This window comes from Lynx rufus, unplaced genomic scaffold (genome assembly GCF_022079265.1).
Source record: "Lynx rufus isolate CCGP_SWC_20201006 ecotype Redwood Valley unplaced genomic scaffold, mLynRuf1.p SCAF_15, whole genome shotgun sequence".
Lineage (NCBI taxonomy): Eukaryota > Metazoa > Chordata > Mammalia > Carnivora > Felidae > Lynx > Lynx rufus.
Genome location: NW_025814829.1, coordinates 41,302,753 through 41,320,690, shown reverse-complemented (window position 1 = coordinate 41,320,690; position 17,938 = coordinate 41,302,753). Strand labels below are relative to the sequence as shown.

At 35.1% G+C, this 17,938-nt stretch overlaps 1 protein-coding gene across 1 annotated transcript in view; it reads right to left on the bottom strand.

The window, feature by feature from the left end:
* HMCN1 (hemicentin 1) overlaps positions 1 to 17,938 on the bottom strand; it is a 465,916-nt gene that overhangs the window by 154,767 nt on the left and 293,211 nt on the right. The window contains exons 37-40 of the mRNA XM_047077306.1: positions 8,792 to 8,893; positions 7,823 to 7,999; positions 5,313 to 5,464; positions 3,111 to 3,234 (exon numbers count right to left, since the gene is read on the bottom strand). Coding sequence (XP_046933262.1) covers positions 3,111 to 3,234; positions 5,313 to 5,464; positions 7,823 to 7,999; positions 8,792 to 8,893 — 555 coding nt within the window. The remainder of the gene's footprint in view (positions 1 to 3,110; positions 3,235 to 5,312; positions 5,465 to 7,822; positions 8,000 to 8,791; positions 8,894 to 17,938) is intronic.

The following is a 17,938-nucleotide window of genomic DNA, read 5'->3' as shown; positions in this document are numbered from 1 at the left end:
AACAGAGCATTTGTGCAGAGATTCTCGACGCACCTTTGCTAAATTCAAGCACACACAGACATCTGGCTCTCGATAAGCTTATTCTATGGGGAATGGAAAACAGTGGGATTGTTTTTAATATGTGACACATTAGATAAAAGATATACAACCAGTCTGAGATTAAAACTGCTATCATATTAGCAAAAGCAGCACAGTTGGCCATTTTCTAAGGTATTATGAAAACAGATGCGCTCATCAGTCTTAGCACAAACAGCCCTTTAAAAAATAGCCAATTTAACAGCTTGGAAATCATTTCAGGTAAAGTCTGGTCTCGGTGCATAAAAAAGTACCATGACCATATAAAAATACGTTTATCTTAGAGTATTTATAGAATTTACAAAAGAACGTGAACTCTTTATGACTGCTGGTGGAAGTCAAAGTCAGAAATAATTCACAAAAGCAGAATGGTAATTTATTCCCAAATATTTTCTTCCAATTATTTTTCTTTATAGCTAAATGAGTTGGATCAAGTTCAAAAAGAAACCAGATTTTTTTTAATTGAGAGGAAAAATGCAAAAACAACAGCGTATTTGTTTCCTAAGGAACATAAATTAAAGCAAATCTAATTACAGCCGAGGGTATCTATTACTGAAACTCATCTATATTTTCTGTCTTTTCATTCCCAACTTTTTGTTTAGTCTGAGAAGAGAACAAGCTTCTGCCCTTTAGACCTCAGCTTCCTTAGATGTTATCCCTATTTAGCTTGGTGGTTGTGCTGCTTAGGAAGGGGTGTATTATGTCTGTTTCTCATCCTATGCATTAAACTTGTTACATTTAATTATCAAAATCAGCACTGCTATAGGGTTATACTTGTTCAGGTGCTGGAGCACAAGTGATGTCTATCAAAGTTCTCTGAGCTTAGGTTTAAAGAAAAGGTACCACAGGAATCGTAATCATTTAAAAACCCAATTCTCTTGTTTTAGCGCCATTCTGGTTTCATACTAGAGAAAAATTTTTTAATGAACTACTCTTGTAGTTACAAGAGTGGGGAAAGCTCTTTTACCCACTGTCTACTCTTCTTATCACCCCCACAATCTACAATGTAAATCTGAAGGGGTTTACTGCTGGGGATAGACCTTCATTAGGCTCCAATGAGACATGAGATTGTCAATGTTACTACTATATATACTACTATAGGAATACGATATATAGAGATAATGCTAAGAATGGAGCACAGATTGGAAACTAATTTCAGTTTTATTATTTCTTGCTGGCTTTATTTCTTTATTTGCTTGCTATGCATCTACATTTTTAAAAATTTTTATTTTTTTACACTTTTTTAATGTTTATTTTTGACACAGAGAGAGAGAGAGAGAGAGAAACAGAGCATGAGTGGGGGAGGGGCAGAAAGAGAGGGAGACACAGAATTGGAAGCAGGCTCCAGGCTCTGAGCTGTTAGCACAGAGCCCGACGCGGGGCTCGAACTCACAGACTGTGAGATCACGACCTGAGCCGAAGTCGGACGCTCAACCGACTGAGCCACCCAGGTGCCCCTGCATCTACATTTTAAATGCTGAATACGTGTCCACATTTTCAAACATATTAGCTAGCCATCTGACTTTTATAACAGAGGAAAAGTCCCAGTTTTCAGACCAAAAGGGTGGCATGGAAATGTCTTGGCAAATGGTAAAAAATAGTGATGCATGTCTTTATGACTCCTGGAAAATACCAATTCTCTATCATCTCTCCAGCACTTTTGACATTAACCAATGTAGAAACGGAAGGAGCCATTCCCAGATTTTCACTGCTGACTAAAACTCAGAGAACACTCTTGTCACCCCTCCGCCTGCTTGCTAATGATTGCAGGAGCTTTTGGATCATATACTTAGATTGATTAATGAATCACTCTCTAAGGATGTTTCAGATTGACAGCATTCCAATTCCTCATAATACATAAAAATGACCCAGTTAGATTTAAGGAAGAAGTAGATTCCCTGGGCCTGGGCATTTTAGACACATCTGTTATCTCAAACACATAGCACCAGCAAAGCTGGAGGCGGAATGTGGACTCACGTCGACTGCAGAAGCAACAGAAAAGAGAGAACATAGTTTACTAAGGCCAACTGCGACTTTCCAGCTCAATTTGTCATACGAGTTAGCCATTCTGTAACAAGGCTTTTTTTTTTTCTGTCAGAAAACTATGACTTATAAGTTATTTGTGATCATTACATTTGCTTTTGGCAAACATATAAAGAGCAGTCAACCCACATGGTTTGAAGGTAAAAAAAAAAAAAAGTGATATATTTGGAATAGGAATGAACTATTTGGAAGTGAGGGAGGACTTAGGATTATACACCTGAAACTAATATAATACTACGTTAATTATACTGGAATTAAAATAGAAAAAAATCCAGATACTCTTTGAGGGGGCACAGAGAAACAATTCCATTATTCCATGACTAAGGAATATAATTCAAATAAGACACTGAAAAAAGTCTAAAACAGCTCTAAATGGAAAGGTAAACTAAATTGTGGAATGAAAAGCACATTTTATGGATGGAGCCCAATTAGGACCAAACTTTGTGCAGGAGGACTTTTGCTGTGATAGAATTAGACATTTCCTTTTGTACCTTATGGCTGCATCATAAGTAGAAAAAACTTGAATTTTATCTAAATTTATGCTTAGTTTAACTTTTGCTTTTCAAATAGCCTTTAATTCATAGACATAGCATGGGCTACAAAATATGCTGATTGTAACTTAAAAGTAATAAAATCTAGGCGCTGAGTAGAATGGATCAAGAGAGCTACTTGAACAGATGCTTTCTTTAGTGAGATTTTATCTTTCAAATTGCAAAGCTGCTTTCCATAGCCATCTGTTCTTCAGAGTATTCTGTGAAACCAATACCCGGCATGCTGGATGTATGCTTATCTTAATTTCTCAGAACTTTAAGAAAGGAAAATCAGTCAAAGTGAAATACAAGGCAGAAAGGTAGAATTTGATTTGAGTTGATACTGTGAAATCATTTCTATTGCTCATAGTTCTTTATCAACAACTTCCCTTAACTTCCTCAATGATCTTAGGAAGTAAACACATCTATATCACAGCAGAAGTAATTATTAAAATATCTCACCATATACTCTAAGGTCAATGTCCCTGTGTTTCTCCCCAGCAGCATTCACTGCCACGCAGGTATATCTCCCGGTATCACTGATTTGTGCGCTGGTCAGTGCTAGGATGCGGCCTCCAGACAGAACCTATCAATGATAAGAAAGATAAATAACTAACATGCCCCTCTGAGAAACATATGCATAAACAGCCTTTTTCTCCTATTTTCTGAGGTTGATCAATTGACATTTGCCTCCGGAAAGAGTTCCACTTGGATATTTTTTATTTTATTTATTTCATTTTATTTCCTGTCAGATTTATTTTACTTTACTTATTTTATTTTATTTTATTTTATTTTATTTTATTTTATTTTATTTTATTTTATTTTATTTTATTTTAAAGTGGGCAACCATCATAAAATCTACTTCCCATCCTATCTTTGGAAGAAGACTGTGGAAAAAAAAGCTAGAACCAAACTTAGCAATCACTGAAAACAAGATCAAGTGATAGTCCAATCTCATCTATACTCACTACAGAGAGAGAGAAAGCCACCAGGGGAGAAAGATGAGAATAAGTGAGAACAAGAGGAGCTAATTTCCCTTCTAATTTTTTGGGGTAGAATAAATAAGAAGTTACAATGAATAGCAAAATAGCAGCCAAATAAATTAGTCATATTCATAGTTTTTTAACCCATTAGTCTAGTGGTGCTTCTAAAATATTAACATCAAGTCTGGGTCTTTTATGGTCCCAAATTCTGTAAGCATTGGATTTTTGAGAAAAGCTAAAGAAGTAGAATGGTAGGAGAACTAAATTCCCTGCTAAGCAAAATAAAACTAAAGTATACTTTAAATGAGATATATGTGCTTCTATATATTTTTTAATGTCCATTTATTTTGAGAGAGAGAAAGAGAATGCCCACAAGAGTGGGAGAGGGGCGGAGAGGGGCAGAGAGAGAGAGAGAGAAAGAGAGACAGAGACAGAGACAGAGACAGAGACAGAGAGAGAGAGAGAGAGAGAGAATATCCCACGCAGGCTCCTCACTGTCAGTGCAGAGCTCAACACGGGGCTCAATCTAATGACTGTGAGATCATGACTCGGTCTGAAATCAAGAGTCAGACACTTAACCAAGTGAGCCACCCAGGCTCTATATTTTTATTTTTATATTTTATGCTTCTATATTTTTAATTTTGAGTCAATGTAAAGCACTTAATGCTTTCTCAGACTCAAATTTCATTTCTTACAATGTTGCCTTTCTAGTATTTCTTACTTTATTATTTTATGTTTTTGTAAAATTAAATACAGTCTATATGGTTCTCTCTCTAATTCATTAATATTTCCAAACATTTAAATATAAATTTTATGAGGAAATTCCTGTTTTTACTGTTGATCAACATTTTTCTTTTTGAGAGAGAAAGAGAGAAGGGGAGGAGCAGAGAGAGTGAGGGAAAGAGAGAGAGTCTCAAGCAGGTTCTGCATTGTCAGTACAGAGCCTGACACGGGGCTCAAACCCATGAACTGTAAGATCATGACTTGAGCTGAAACCAAGAGCTGGATGCTTAACTGACTAAACCACTCAGGCACCCCTGTTGATCAACATTTCTTTGTGCAAGGTATCTTTTGTGGTGGTGGCAGGGAATAGAGATGGGGAGGTAGGAAGCAGGTAAAACAGATGGGGGTGCCTGGATGGCTTAGTCGGTTAAGCACCTGACTCTTAGTTTTGGCTCAGATCATGATCTCATGGTTCATGAGTTTGCGTCCTGTGCTGGGCTCCAAGCAGACAGCATGGAGCCTGCTTGGGATTCTCCATCTCTCTCTGCCCCTCCCATACTTGTGCCCTCTCTCTCCCCAAATAAATAAATGAACCTAAGAAAGAAAGAAAGAAAGAAAGAAAGAGAGAGAGAGAGAGAGAGAGAGAGAGAGAGAAAGAAAGAAAGAAAGAAAGAAAGAAAGAAAGAAAGAAAGAAAGAAAGAAAGAAAGAGGCTAACACAAATGGTCAATATATAGTACCTACAATATGAAATAAAAGAATTCTTATATGTAGTGGGCTTTAAAGAATTGTTTAGAAATCCCAAGTGTGGCTATGGTATTTATGGATATATATTTATGTGTATGTTTTTGGATAACAATTGTTAATTCGTATTTTCCAAATCTGGTTAATAGCTTTACCTGTTTGTACTGTATTTAATAATCAGGTGGTAGATTGCCCTTAAGAAATAACAAAAGTACCTGTATCCCATTAGTGAAACTAGAGACAGGGCTACCATCTTTCAACCAGGTCAGACTTGGGGCAGGGATACCTCTGGCTTCACATTCTAACCTCACCAGGTTATTAACCACCACTGCCACCATGTTACTGCTGCCAGAAATCGATGGGGGCACTGAAAAGAAATAAAAAATAAATAAAAGGAAGTTATGTTAACATTACAGAATATTTCACCTCAAAATAATTAAAAGTATATATAATGTCTATAGTTGTATTTTCACGTGTGGGTTTTAGGTGGCTTTGTTTTGTTTTGTTTTGGTGAGTTCTTTCACATTATTTTGAGATTCTAATTATAGCTATCCTTTGAGGTAAGTAGTGCAATTATCAATATTTACAATTGAGGAAAGCTACTTTGCTTAGGAAATCCAGTTTTTAACAGCAGAGTGTTTTTATTTCTTGATTTCTGTGTGTGTGTGTGTGTGTGTGTGTGTGTGTGTGTGTGTGTGTCTTCCTCCACTGTATCTATGACTACCTCGTTGTCTTAAAAACATTATTAGAGATAATAATTTGAAATCTTTCTTTGGCCAAAACCTATGATTTTGACAGACAATATTTACAAATAAGGTTATTGTCATAAGTTGGTAAGATCATTGATGACTATTTCAACAGTTCATCTAATGTTTTTAATTTTAATAATTTATTGTCAAGTTAGCTAATATACAGTGTATACAATGTAGTCATGGCTTCAGGAGTAGATTCCCATGATTCATCCCTTACATTCAACACCCATTGCTCATCCCAACACATGCCCTTCTAAATGCCCATCTCCCATTTTCCCCAACCCCATACTCCCAACCCCCATCAGCCCTCAGTTCGTTCTCTGTATTTAAGAGTCTCTTATGGTTTGCCTCCCTCTTTGTTTATAACTTATTTTTCCTTCCCTTCCATTATGGTCTTCTGTTAAGTTTTTCAAATTCCACACATGAGTGAAAACATATGGTATCTGTCTTTCTCCAACTGACTTATTTCACTGAGCATAATACCCTCCAATTCCATCCACATTGTTGCAAATGGCAAGATTCCACTCTTTTTCATCGCCGAGTAGTATTCCATTGTCTATATATGCTACATCTTCTTTAGCCATTCATTAGTTGATGGACATTTGGGCTCTTTCCATAATTTGTCTATTGTTGATAGTGCTGCTATTAACATTGGGGTACATGTGCCCCTATGAATCAGCACTCCTGTATCCTTTGGATAAATTTCTAGTAGTGCTATTCTTGGGTTATAGGGTAGTTCTATTTTTAATTTTTTGAGGAATCTCCACACTGTTTTCCAGAGTGGTTGCACCAGTTTGCATTCCCACCAACAGTGAAAGAGGGCTCCCCTTTCTCCACATCCTAGCCAAAACCTGTTGTTTCCTGAGTTGTTCATTTTAGCCACTTGGACTGGTGTGAGGTGGTATCTCAGTGTGGTTTTGATTTGTATTTCCCTAATGATGAGTGATGTTGAACATTTTCTCATATGTGTATTAGCCATCCAGATGTCTTCTTTGGAGAAGTGTCTATTCATGCCTTCTGTCTATTTCTTCACTGGATTATTTGTTTTTCAGGTGTTGAGTTTGGTAAGTTCTTTATAGATTTTTGATACTAACCCTTTATCCAATATGTCTTTTACAAATAGCTTCTCCCATTCCATCGGTTGCCTTTTAGTTTTGTTGATTGTTTCCCTGCTGTGCAGAAGCTTTTTATCTTGATGACGCCCCATAGTTCATTTTTTGCCTTTATTTCCCTTGCCTTTGGAGACATGTCAATTAAGAAGTTGCTGCGGCTGAGGTCAGAGAGATTGTTGCCTGTTTTCTCCTCTAGGATTTTGATGGTTTCCTGTCTCACATTTAGGTCTTTCATCCACTTTAATTTATTTTTGTGTATGGTGTTAAGAAAGTGGTCCAGTTTCATTCTTCTGCATGTTGCTGTCCAGTTCTCCCAGCACCATTTGCTCAGGAGACTGTTTCCATCGGATACTCTTTGCTAGTTGGCCAAAGATTAGTTGGCTATACATTTGTGGGTCCAATTTGGGTTCTCTATTCTATTCCATTGGTCTATGTGTCTGTTTTTGGGCCAATACCATACTGTCTTGATGATTACAGCTTTGCAGTACAGGCTAAAGTCTGGGATTATGATGCCTCCAGCTTTGGTTTCCTTTTTCAACATGACTTTGGCTATTCAGGGTCTTCTGTGGTTCCATTTAAACTTTAGGATTGTTTGTTTTAGCTCAGAGAAGAATGCTGGTGCTATTTTGATTGGGATTACATTGAATATATAGAAGCAATCTTAAGCTCAACAGCATGTGAAACTAGAGAATTTTAATAGGAATCAGGAAATGAAAACATTCATCAGTTTTAGAACACTGTACCTTTAGAAAGATAACAAAACACACTATGTTAAATATTTATGCTAGAGTTTTATAGAAGCACCTAATCATTTTGAATGCGTTTTTACTCCACTGTGAATCTAGGGGAAGTGGCACTAACCATGGACCTGTAGACTGTAAAATAATTCTGTAGCTCCAGCTGAGTTGATGGCCACACATTTATATATACCAGCATCAGCAATCTGGGCACTTTCAATATCAATGATCTGTCCTCTGTTCAAGAAAGTGACACTGGTAGACCCCGAGAGTGGACGATTATCTTTATACCATGTAATAGCTGTAAGAGGAAAAAGAGAGAAAGCTTTCTTTTAAAAGCTTGATACCACTAAATTGGAGCTTAACCAAAATACTAATAATTGCTTTAGTCTTTTGCTTGTCATTCAAATTTAAACAGTTTAAGACTCTCTTTAGGATTGGCTTTGAGGAGGAGGTAACCCTAAGAAAAACATGAATAGCCAAACTAATATAAGAGTCCTGAAAATGAAATTATAAAACAAATACCCTTTTATTATCTCTAATATATCAGTATTGTTTGATAGCAAACTTTTAACCAGTTCTATTTCTTTTTGTTGTTTATACTTCTCTTATCAATAAAAAATTTTGTCTATGCATTTTATCAAAACCAAAGACTATATATACCATTAACCTAAAAATTATATTATTCTTGATTCATATTGATAACTTACTAGTGATGAGAATCAACAAAATAATAGTCTCATCAAATGACTGATTATTATAAAGATAATCAATTTGAACTAGAGAAAACAAATATTTTCCAACATAAATGTATAAAAAATACCATTGTGAGTTTTGTGGCCACAGTAAGGGTAATAAGAGGATTAATCATTCCCATATTACTACCTTGTTCAAATGGGTAAATTACTTCATAGAGTTGGAAGCAATGAAAATTCAAAAATATCATCCACCTCCTGATATCCTTATCAATGCTTTACCCTTAGAATGTATCCTATAATTTTTCCTTTATTAGTAATTGCTATATGGTGCTCATAAACAGGTTTAGCTTTTCCCAGAAATCTTAAAATGTCAGAGACTCCACAGGTAAACCTACCGGGCAAGGGGTTGCCAGCTGCCTTACACTCCAGCTGAATGGGGTTGTTCAGCACCACCGTCTCATTCAGCATCTTTCCTGCATCCTCCAGGCTAGGTGGTTCTGCAAGACGCCCAAACATAATTAATTCACATAAGTAGGCTATTTAAACAAAAACTATTTGTTCAGTGGAAATTATCATTCCTTTCTTCCTTTCACATACGTATACTGATATACTTGGAATAAAAGTAAAGTATACTATTAAGTAGAATTGGAGAACAGGATTAAAAAAAAAAGATCTCGGGGCGCCTGGGTGGCGCAGTCGGTTAAGCGTCCGACTTCAGCCAGGTCACGATCTCGCGGTCCGTGAGTTCGAGCCCCGCGTCGGGCTCTGGGCTGATGGCTCGGAGCCTGGAGCCTGTTTCCGATTCTGTGTCTCCCTCTCTCTCTGCCCCTCCCCCGTTCATGCTCTGTCTCTCTCTGTCCCAAAAATAAATAAAAAACGTTGAAAAAAAAAATTAAAAAAAAAAAAAAAGATCTCAATAAGTTTTTAGGATCATCCATTCCTCTGTGCGCAAATAGGAAAATCCTCAGAATTATAGATTAGCAGGGTAGCAAAGAAAGCTAAAGGACTATTTTTCTATTCCAATTAAGCTGATTAGTCTGATGATGAATTGCCTTTAACAAGAAGTAAGCTATCCCATTTGAACTCTTCCAGTGAAAGGGAAATCTATTTCTCAAAATATCTGACTTTATCTTTGTAGAGTATAATCTTAAAGCATTTCAGAAAAATTAAGAGTCTTTTTTTGGTGTATCACAGTTTTTTCTTTTGATATAAAAGTTATATTTAAATTGTTAGTAAAATAAAATAGAAAACTATATTTTTAATTTCAACTTTTAAAAAATGTTTATTTTGAGAGAGAGTGAGTATGCATAAGTGGGGGAGAAGCAGAGAGAGAGAGAGAGAGAGAGAGAGAGAGAGAAAATCCCAAGCTGACTCCACACTGTCAGCACAGAGCCGAACGCGGGACTCGATCTCACAAACCGTGAGATCAAGACCTGAGGGGAAATCCAAAGTCCAATGTTTAGCTGACTGAGCCACCCAGGCACACCTATTTTAAATTTTAAACATCACAGATAATGCTACTTTATGATTCAGTGTGCATATAATAAAGTAGGAATTTGGAAAGTCCAAGAGGCATAGTATAAAAGGAATAACAACATAGAATAGCAATGCCCTATGTTTCCTACACTATCTCAAGTAATATAGGAATGACACCAGGATGAAAAACTCACAAGTAAACTAGAGGTCTTATCTTATTGTGAGAAGATGCTGTAAATGTAAGTTAGTATCTGAAGTTTATATAAAAACTACATTTTAAAGATTTGCTAAACTTATTCAGTGCACTGGAACCCTTCAACCCCACTCCATCTATTCATTAATCTATTAAAAACAGAAGAGGAAAAGGAGAAAGGAAAACAAGAAAAATTATTAGAACTAAATAAGATGGAAGAAATAAAATCAAATATGTGAATCAAGAGCATAAATGTGAATGAACTCATTTTGTTTGTACAATAGACAAAGAGTTAACACAATTGTGGGTTAATGCTATTTTCTTTAATAAAAAAAGTCCAAGTGGATAAAGAGCATAAATAAAAAACCCACAAAAATGCTAACAGTAAAGAGTTGGGCAAAGGTGTACTAGGAAAACAGGATCATATCAGTTTCTGACAAACTAGTATCCTAAGCAAAAAGCATCAAGTATAATAAAGCTACCTGCTTTCTTTTGCTTGACAGGTCACAAGAAACAAAGAGTCCATTTTAATGGCAATGCTATATGCATTGAATAACAAAGAAAATTTGTTAAAAAGCAGGACAATTTTGAAAAATCTAAAAGGAGCATATTTTAGTGTACTTTCTTAGGAATTGACTATAGTGAAATAAAAATTAAGTTTTAAAGAGTTTGAAAAATAATATTACCCATCCAGATTGTATGTGCATATGTGTGTGTAGGTGCATTTATAGTTAACAAGAAATATACATTTCTCAAATGCCAATAGAATATTTTCAAAACTGACTGTATATTAGGCCACAGAATCTCAATAAGGCATTTATAACTACAATTTAATAAACTATAATAAAAATAAGTAGAGATCAAAAACAAAAATATAAAGCTCTTTACAGGAGGATAACTTCATTAAAGAAGAAATCAAGATAAAAGTATATGATTACAAAAAAATAAAATATGAGATTGATTATAATTAAAACACATAGGATGTCACCTAGCTGTAGAGTATAGTACTCAAAGGAAATCCTAAAGCCTCCAATGAATATATTTAAAAACTAAGAAATAATAAAAATAAATGTTGTAAGCACATTCAACTGGGAATCCAATAAAATAAACCAAAAGAAGTCAGGGAGAGAGAAACAATAAAAACGAAAGCAGAAGAGAGCACCAAAGAAAATAAGCAAAAACAACAAAAGCTGATTTTTAAAATAAATTTAAATAAATTTAAAATAAAATCTGTCCTCAAGAGGTAAATGTCTTGGTGGGTCAGATCTCTGTATTTCTGGAGGTTGTTCCTAAAGGGAAAGCCTACAACCCACTCTTCCTTTATATCTGTATCCACTTAATTTAATGCGTTAACCCTTCCTGTTTGAAAGCCTAGAATGTTTCTGTTCTCTGCACTGAATTCAGAAGAATGATACTGTAAGGACAAAAACCTTTAAATAGGGCTATCTGACTTTTCCAACAAAAGGAAAAATAGTTAGTCCATGGCACATTCCTTCAAAACAGTTATTTAAATACTCACTTGAAGCCTTCTGGACTGAAGTGATCACTGAAGGCTTTGACAGACTATGTAGCTGCTGCAATAAAACATTATGGTAAGAATAAGAAATGCAAGAGCTATGGAGTGGGTTGGCTATTTTTCACTCCCCTAGAGAACTTAAAGGAAAAAGATTAGACGTCAGCAAGAATGGCAAAGAACTCTGAAAATCCACTCCTCCATAAAAGAAACAAGAACACTGGAAAATTTGTCAAAATCAACTTTTTCAGAACTCTGGAAATTAACCAAAGACTTGCAACAATCCAAGAAGTGTTTATTCAAGAAAAAAAGCTAAATCTCATTAAGAACAGTGAGTTTCATGGCATTTTATCTCCCTCTATTCCCAACACTCTCTCCCCAGCTCAGCAGTAATCTTGAAAACAAATAACCTAGCAAACATGGTGAAAAAAGCAGCAGATACTGAAAGAAGCAGAATGGGTTTGGAACTACCTAAGAGCACCATTCCTAGAAAACTGGCACTGTTTGACCTATTTGGCCCTTCCCTGGAAATCCACACTCAAAGGACTTGTCTTTATTCAGCAGGTTCAGAGTTTGCTCAGTGCAGCCTTTTCCCCAGAGGCATGTTAAAGTCTGTAAAAACAGATTTCACAGGAATTGTTGAGAAAACTTACCATATTAGTTTCCTTTTGCTTTCACAACAAATTGCCTCAAACTTGATAGTTTAACAATACAAATTTATTATCTTATAGTTCTATGGGTGAGAAGTACAACACAGTCTCACCAGGTTAAAAAAAATGTCTCAAAAGGGCGCAATTCCTTTCTGTAAGCTGCAGAGGAGAATCTATTTCCTTGTCTTTTCCAATTTAGAGAGGACACTTACATTCTTTGGTTTTCACCCTCCTGCCTTCCATCTTCAAAATCAGCAATGGAGATGTGGGGCAGACTCATAAGACCCTCTCATCCTATCACTCTGAAGTCCTGCCTCCCTCTTCCACTTTTAATGTCCTTCTGATTACACTGGGTACCCTGGGTAAACCAGGGTAATCTCCCTATTTTGAGGTCAGTTGATTAACAACTTTAATTCCATTTGTATTCTTAATTCCTCTTTGCATGTTACCTAACATATTCACAGGTTCTAGGAGTAGGATGTGAACATTTTGGGGGGTACCAGTATTCTACCTATTCACTAAATAAAAAAAACAGAAGACGCAAACAAAAAAACCCAGCAACAACAGTGACAACAATAACACTAATTATGGAAAGAAGAGACTATGACTTCCAGAATTGCCACATTATATTATTTTTCTAAATTTTTTAATTCTAGTATATTTAATGTTTAGTGTTATATTAGTTTCAGGTGTACAATATGGTAATTCAATACTTCTATACATTACTCATTGCTCATCATGGTAAGTATTCTCTTAATCCCCTTCACCCATCCCCCTACCCTCTGGTAACCATCAGTTTGTTCTCTATTAAGTCTGCTTTGTTTTTGTTTGTTTTCTTTGCTTATCTCTTTTTTCTGTTAATTTGTTTTGTTTCTTAAATTCCACATATGAGTGAAATCATATGGTATTTGTCTTTCTCTGACTATTTCACTTAGCGTTATACTCTTTAGATCCACCCATATTGCTGCAAATGGCCAGATTTCATTCTTTTTTATGGCTAATATTCCATTATATATATATATGTGGGTACACACACACACACACACACACACACACACACACACGTGTGTGTGTGTGTGTGTGTGTGTATAAAACCTCTTCTTTATTCATTCATCTATCAGGGGACACTTAGGTTGCTTTCATAATTTGGCTATTGTAAATAATGCTGCAGTAAACATAGGAGTGCATATATCTTTTTGATTTAGTGTTTTGGTATTCTTTGGGTAAATACCCAATAGTAGAATTAGTGGGTCAGAAGACAATTCTTTTTTTAAGTTTTTGAGGAACCTCCATACTGTTTTCCACAGTGGTTGCACTAGTTTGCATTCCCACCAACAGTGCATGAGCGTTCCTTTCTCTCCACATCTTTACCAACACTTGTTTGTGTTTTTTACTTTAGCCATTCTGACAGGTGTGAGGTGATATCTCATTGAAGTTTTTTAAAATGTTTATTAATTTTTGAGAGAGACAGAGAGACAGAGAGAGAGAGAGAGAGAGAGAGAGAGAGAGAGAGAGAGAGAACAAGTGAGGGAGGGGCAGAGAGAATGGGATACAGAGGATCCAAAGCAGGATCTGCATCCAGAGTGCAGAGCCTGATGCAGGGCTCAAACTCACAAACTGCAAGATCATCACCTGAGCTGAAACCAAGAGGCAGACACTTAACTACCTAAGCCACTCAGGCATCCCATCTCACTGTAGTTTTGATTTGCTTTTCCCTTATGATTAGTGATGCTCTGCATCTTTTTATGCCACATTATATTATTTAAAATGTCTACTTTTCAACACAAAATTATGGAACATGCAAAGAAATAAGACAGCATGGTCCATGCACAAAAAAGAAGCAGTCAAGAGAAAATGTCCATGAGGAGGCCCAGGTGTTGAACTTCTTAGACAAAGACTTTATTTTTTTAAATGTTTATTTATTTATTTTAAGATAGAGGGAGAGGGAATGTGAGCAGGGGATGGCAGAGAGAGAGGGAAAGAGAGACTTCCAAGCAGGCTCATGCTGTCACCACAGAGCCTGATGCAGGGCTCGATCCCACAAATTGTGAAATCATGACCTAAGCTGAAATCAAGAGTACGACAGTTAACAGGCACCCCTAGACAAAGACTTTAACTCAGCTATTTTAAGTACATTCCAAGAGCTAAAAGAAACCACGTTTAAAGATGTAAAGGAAAGTAGGAGAATGATGTTTCACTAAACTGGGAGTATCAACTAAGAACTGGAAATTGTAGAAAGAACCAAATAGAAAGTCTGAAATTTAAAAGTGCAATATTTGAGCTGGAAGAAGAAAGAGTCAGTAACTTAAAGACAGATCGATTGAGATTATCCAAGTTTAGAAGCAGAAAGAAAAAAAGAACAAAGAAAAATCAACAGAACAGAGCCTGAGGGTTATGGGACACCATCAAGTATTATGCATAATGTAAGTCCCAAAGGAGAGGAGAGAAAGTGTAGAAAGAACATTTGAAGAAATGTGGTTGAAACCTTCCCAAATTTGAGGGAAAACATTAATGTACACATTTAAGAAGTTCAACAAACTTTAACTTTAAAGAAGTTTAACAAATTCCAACTTGGATATATCATATAAAAAAGAGATAATCTTAAGAGCAGCAAAATGGAGAAGTGATTTATCATATACAGGAATTCTCAATAAATCCAATAGTTGATTTTTCATTAAAAAAATGGAGGCCACAAAGCACTGGGCGACTTATTAAGAGTGAGGAAAGAAAAAGACTATCAACAAAGAATTCTATCTTAAGCAAAACTATCCTTCAGAAGGAGAAATTAAAACATTCATGGAAATAAAAAAAAAACAAAACAGAGAATTCATTGCTAGTCTCCAGCCTCACAAGAAATACTAAAGAGAGTCCTTCAGGCTACAAATAAATAGTAACTCTAATACACATGAAAAAATAAAAGAGCACTAGTAGAAGTAACTAATAATAAAAACAGTAAAACTGTGTATTTTGAGCAAAACTATTTTTTCTCCTCTCTGATTTAAAAGACAACAGCATAGGGGTGCCTGGGTGGCTCAGTTGGTTAGGTGTCTGACTTCAGCTCAGGTCATATCTCACAGTTCATGAGTTCGAGCCCCATGTCAGGTTTTGTGCTGACAGCTCAGAGCCTGGAGCCTGCTTTGAATTCTGTGTCTCCTTCTCTCTTCCCCTCCCTTGCTCACACTCTATCTCTTGCTGTCTCTCAAAAATAAACAAACATTGAAAAAATTTTTTTAATAAAAAATAAAAGACAACAGCATAAGTCAATAATTATAAGTCTGTATTGATGGGGTCATGAGGAATAAAGGTGTAATTTGTGTGGCACGAATAGCACAAAAGAGGGAAAAGGGAAGAGAGTTATAAAGGAACAAAACTCTTTATACTACTGAAATTAAATTGGTTTTAATCCAAAGTATAATATTGTTAATTAAGAAGCTAATTGTAATCCCCAAGGTAATCACTAAAAATAAACTCAAAAAATACAGTAAAAGAAACAAGAGAAATAAAATGGTACACAAGGAAATATCTATTTAATAAAAAAGGCAGTAATGGAGAAACATAAAAACCAAAATAACATAATACATATAAAAAACACATAGCATGGTAGACTATACACTCTATCATGTCAGTAATTACATTAAATGTAAATGGATTAAATACTACTCAAAAAGCACAGACTAGCAGAATGGATTTAAAACAAAAAAACAAAAATATGACCCAACTGTATGTTGTCTACAAGAGACACACTTTTGAGTCAAAGATACAAATAGGTTGAAAGTGAAAGGACATAAAAAGATAAACGATGCAAACAGTAGACAAACAAAAACCGGGGAGGCTATATCGATATCAAACAAAATGGACTTTAAAACAAAAATCATTACTAGTAACAAAGTAGGGTAATTTTAAATGATACTGAGTCTTAACACATTAAAAAAATATAACAATTATAACTATACATTTACATAACAACAGAATCTCAAGACACATGGAACAAAAATTTTTAGAATCAAAAGGAGAAACAGGTAACTTGATAATAAATAATTGAAGGCATCATTATTTCAGTTTCAATAACGGATAGAACAACTGAACAGGATATTAACAAGTAATGGAAGACCTGAACAACAGTATAAACCACAAACACACATGGAACAGTCCATGCAATAACAGCAGAATACACATTCTTCTTAAATGCATTTGTAACATTCTCAAGGATGCACTATGTTAGACTTTAAAACAAGTCTCAATACATTCAAAAGGCTTAACATCATATAAAGTATCCTGAAACCAATACTACACTATATTTTAACTAATTTGGATTTAAATAAAATCTTGGAAGAAAAAAAATCATACAAAGTATGTTCTGCAACCACAGTGGAACAAAATTAAATATCAATGATAAGAGAAGACTTAAGAAATTCACAAATATGTGGAAATTAAGCAACACACTCTTAAGTAGCTAAGTGATCAAAAAAATCATATGGGATTGAGGAGGGCACTTGTTGGGATGAGCACTGAGTGTTGTATGGAAACCAATTTGTCAATAAATTATATTAAAAAATAATATGGGATACTTGATAAAACCCTGAAAACATGAAAATAAAAAGATAACATACCAAAACTTATGGGATACACATAAAGCAATGCTTGGAGTAAAATGTGTAGCCATAAACAACTGCATTACAAACAAATCTCAAACCAATAACTTAATATTCCATCTTAAGAAACCAGAAAAAAGAGCGTAAAGTAATCCAAACAAGCAGAAGGAAGGAAAAAAAATAAAGATTAGAGTACAAATAAATTAAATAGACAATAAAAAGATGAAAGAGATATCAACAAAACTAAAACCTGGTATTTTGAAAAGATCAACAATACGGACAAAATTTTAGATAGGTTGACCATGACAAAACATAAAGAGAGAAGATGAAATTACTACAATTAGAAATGAAAGAGGATCAACCATACAGAATTAAAGAGGACTATAAGGGAATATTATAAACCAGTGTGTGCCAACAAATTAGATAATCTAGATGAAATATACGGTTTCTACAAAGTCACAAATTACTAAAACTGGCTCAAGAAAAAGTAGAAAATCTGAATAGATATGCAAAACTTAAAAATTACATTAGTAATAAAGTCCTGCAACCAAACATTTAAGGAAAATTACTTCACAAACTCTTTCAAAATAGAGCAGAGAGGGAACACATCTCAAATCACTCTAAGAGGCCAGTTGTACCATGATAACAAAACCAGACAGAGAAAGTGAATAAAAGGACACTACAGACCAACATCCTTTATGAATAAAGACATAAAAATAATCAACAAAATACTAGTAAGGTGAATCCAGCAACATATAAAACAGATTAAGCAGCATAACCAAGAGGGACTAATACTAGGAAGGCAGGGTTGGTTTGACATATGAAAATCAATCAATGTAATCAAGACAGTGTGGTACTCAAAAATTAACTTGAAATGGATTAAAGTCATAAATGTAAGACCTGAAACCACAAAACTCCTAGAAGAAAACATAGGGTAAAATGTACTTAACATTTGCTTTAGCAATGATTTCTTGGATATGACACCAAAGGTACAAACAACAAAAGCAAAATAAACAAGTGGGACTACAGCAACTAAAAATCTTCTGCACAGCAACTAAAAATCTTCTGCACAGCAAAGAAAAAAATCGACAAAATGAGAAGGCAATGCACTAAATGCA